Genomic DNA, 4025 nt, shown 5'->3' on the forward strand with positions numbered 1-4025 from the left:
TGGTACTGATTTCTAATGGTCGCTTAGATAAGAATCGAGATCGGCATGGAAGACCATCGAATGACCAATAATGTATTTTCGTCCATGTAGGTTTTTGATGTCGTGATCTCAAAATGTAATTAATCTGCACAAATATTTGAAGCAGGCGGGTCAGTCATTCAAAGCATAGACTTTCGACTGTATAACCTAAACCGGTACAGGCGTACAGACAGAAAAGCCAACGGTCCGATACAAATGAATAATACAATTTAGATTTGAACACTGACTAGACTGTCCAGTAAAAGACATTGCGGCCTACCAATTATATATTGCCAAAGTGAGGTTAATTTGTGTAAAATGAACTTTAAATAGTAAAAATATTTACTTACGGGTAGAGGCTGCTTCCTTATAAACTTTCTTAAGATCTTATTAATTTAGTTTTTACCAATATGATTTACCTTTTTGCGTGGCTGATTTACCTATCAATTATCCTTAGGCGTAGATTTGGCCAACCCCTTAACACAATATAGTCAAATTGAATATTAGCCGACTACTACTACAAGTAATAATCATACAAATAATAATAATAATAATAGGCCTAATTATAAAAACAAGAATGTCATTGTGACTAACGGATCATTTTCAAAAAAAATTTCTCACGGTTTTAGTATTCTAAATTCATTTAGGACTATACTTTAATTTGTCGATATTCCCGAACATCGATGTGGGATAATGGTTCCCAGTAAAAAATAACTGTTGACATAACAGTACTAATTATTAAAATATTAATAATAATATGAATAATAATGACTGTTCAGTTTCTGGTTACTTTTTACTTTTTTTTTTTTACTGTGAGGCCCCAAATGGAAACAAAGTGTACACATTTTACAGGAACGAGGCCGTCCAACTGGCTGGCCATTCAAACCTCACACACACACACACACACACACACACAGATAGGGAGCCTACACTACATCACTTGAGTCTTTCATGAATCTATGGCAATTACATTCTCTTTTTAAAGTTTAATATCGTTGGCAGTTGATAAGAGAATACGAGAGTTCGGTTCGAAGGCTGATCCTTAAACAAAAAGTCGTTGGCGAGAGAAAGCAGTATTCCTAGAACTCAGAGCCGGGAGTGTTCAGTCCATCATGGCCGATAGGAGGCGGTATAGCACACTCTAGCAAGCGCACTTCTGGAATTCCAGCCCCGGGACGCGGTTCCATCTCTATTTTGATTTCCCTCCTAATTGACCTAAATAACGCATCGGGCTGACTGGAGCCTCCAAGCCCCTCAAGGCAGGCACTCACACGCACTAAAGTGGGCTTAGTGCAAGAAATTCCTCCTCATTTTTCAGCTGCCGTCCTACATCCAGTCGTGGGACATTATTACTTTCGTCTCGCTTGGCGAAGGATTCCGATCGCATCCCTGCGCCTACCGCACGAGGTTCTCATGGACATTGCTGCACGCGCATTCGCGAGACACAGGCACGGTCGATGGAAGAGGCTCTGTCACACTCAACCGGATGCCTCGAGCGTAACAGTCGCGGATGTAGGAGCACGAGTAGGGTGACGCCGAAAGATCCGCAAACAGAGGAACATTCCAGGAATATGCCAGAGAAGGTGCGCGAGGCACCGTCTAGAGTCTCGTCATTTTTAATTGAGGACTTGCTTCGCTCCAGCAAGAGAGATGATAGAAAGGCTACTACTATTGAAAGCGGAGGCTTCTGCAAAGACCGGGGTATTGCAAGTCACCGCGACCAAGTTCAAGGCCATGTGCGGAACCTCGGGTCAAGCTTGGCGGAAGGCGAACACATATCGAAATGGTGTGGATCACCACACCGTAGCGATCTAAGATACGTCAAGAGTGAGTGGAAATTCATATTTGAATGCACGTCCCATGTCACTTTCTAACAGACACGCAGTTAATAGACAAATAAGTGAAAGCACGGTGCTGAAATCCGACTGTAGGTTTCAAAAAATTATTGATTTCGTAGACAAAAAAAAAAAACAATAAAATGATAGTCTCAGTCGTTCACGTACTTACGTTTTTTAAACGAATGTATTATTCGGGTTTGGTAAGCCATGCATCCAATCTCGTTTCACTTAACTGAATGCGCTACCAAACGATGCAGGGCGAATACACTAAATACATTCTCAATGATATTATACATCTTGCTTCTGAGCGTAATGCTCACAGATTTTGTGACTTTGTTTACCTTAGGCCCCGTGAGTCACGCAGAAACCTCCAGCGACCAGTGTCAGCTGTCAGAAAACCAAGAATCTTCATGTGTCTCTGAGGGACCGGAGGATCACGAGGAAACTGAGGGAGTAGACGGGGAGAGTCTTGCCGACGAGAAAGACGACGACGACAACGACTCCAACTCCCCGAGCATCGAACGAGCAGATGGTGAGGTGTACGGAGATAAGGTCGTCCGTAAGAAAAAAACTCGCACAGTGTTCAGTCGGAGTCAGGTATTTCAGCTGGAGTCCACGTTCGACGTTAAACGTTACCTGAGCAGCGCCGAGCGCGCCGGGCTCGCGGCCTCCTTCCACCTGACCGAGACGCAGGTTAAGATTTGGTTCCAAAACCGCCGGAACAAGTGGAAGCGCCAAATCACAGCCGACATGGAAGCAGCTAATCTGTGCTACTCGACACAGAGGGTAGTCCGGGTACCTATCCTATACCACGAACACCCAGCGCCTGCTACGCTCAATTTGGGCGCAACACGGGCGTCCCCGCCTTTGGTTGGATTTCCCGGCAGTGTGAATTATTCTTTCTCCTCGCTCACACCTCCCTTCCCGTTTGTAAGGTCACAGATGACAGGTCTCGTGTGACGCCACGGAACCAAGCTGGACACACAATGTGTTTATCATATTGAGGATCGAACGAAGTGCAATGGCCCCGTGACTGCAACACGTCAATACTTTTGAGGACTTACTTCACATCTCTTTATCTCTCCGGGATGAATTTAAACATAAAATAGACCTATCGATTAGAAAAGTAAAGAAATTAAAAGAACGACCGAGAAAGCAAAGGTTATCTACCAACGCAATATTGTATGTCTTACAGTTACTTTATTTTGAACTTTTTATTTAAAATTTTATAACTTGGATTTTGTACTACATGGTCAACAAATAAAATGTATATAATAAAGTGTATACTGTACAAGTAGTGTTATATGTCTGTTTGTGTACTTGTTTGCCGTAAGCTAGGCCTGTATGGTCAGCCAGATTTAGACAAACGCACACGCACACACACACACACACATCCCGTGGACCTAGGACAAGTCAGTCATTATTTTACCTGAAAATTCGTTAACACGATTATACAACTGGATTGGGCGTAACATGAAATAAAGCACAGGAAAACGAAACATTTGAGGAAATCAAACAACACTCCAACATTAGCATCGCCTAAACGGTAATAATTATATTAAAACTCAATCACATTCAGCATGTGTTGGTTTTTGTCTGCATATATAGTCATGGACCATAGTTGTGGCATTTTTACCTGGAGCATGGAGGCACCACAAAAAGAAAGACATAATGTGGTAAATGTCACCTGTCACCCTCACCTGTATCAGAACTAAGATACGGCAGCGCGCAAAGAATGACATTTTTGTTTATATAGTGGGTCCACCACAGTACATCACCCTGTACCACAGCTCTCTGTCAATTACAAATATCCACGAAAGTAAAGTGTACCTCGGGTGTATCCCTGAATGATATAGTCTTACACATTTAGCGTAAGGCACTTTACACTGAGCGGTACGGGACCGCAGGAATACAGAAGAAATCAACATACATGTAGAAGAACTACCGCACCCCCTCCCCCAAGTCCAAAAGTGTTTCCCGCCCTTAACCGCTGTCTGGCGTCATCCTATCGTTGCTATCTCTCCAATCAAAATCCAACGGGGCGCAGTCTTCCGGTTCAGTGCCTAACTGTTTGTCAAGCCCTGCAGACGCTGTGAGCATGGAACGATGGTGTTAGGTAAATCGAGAGGCTCCGATTATTCTGTAACACGGTGGCAAGTTTGAGCGCAA

At 43.3% G+C, this 4025-nt stretch overlaps 1 protein-coding gene across 1 annotated transcript; it reads left to right on the forward strand.

The window, feature by feature from the left end:
• Positions 1-1475: 1475 nt before the first annotated feature.
• Positions 1476-2816, forward strand: LOC308382189 (uncharacterized protein; the record flags this gene model as incomplete). Its single annotated transcript, XM_080859879.1, has 2 exons — positions 1476-1845; positions 2203-2816. The coding sequence occupies 2 exons, from the start codon at positions 1476-1478 to the stop codon at positions 2814-2816; spliced, it is 984 nt and encodes a 327-aa protein (XP_080716005.1).
• Between the last annotated feature and the right edge of the window lie 1209 nt (positions 2817-4025).

The sequence above is a fragment of the Sprattus sprattus genome (genome assembly GCF_963457725.1).
Source record: "Sprattus sprattus genome assembly, chromosome: 21".
Taxonomy (NCBI): Eukaryota; Metazoa; Chordata; class Actinopteri; order Clupeiformes; family Clupeidae; genus Sprattus; species Sprattus sprattus.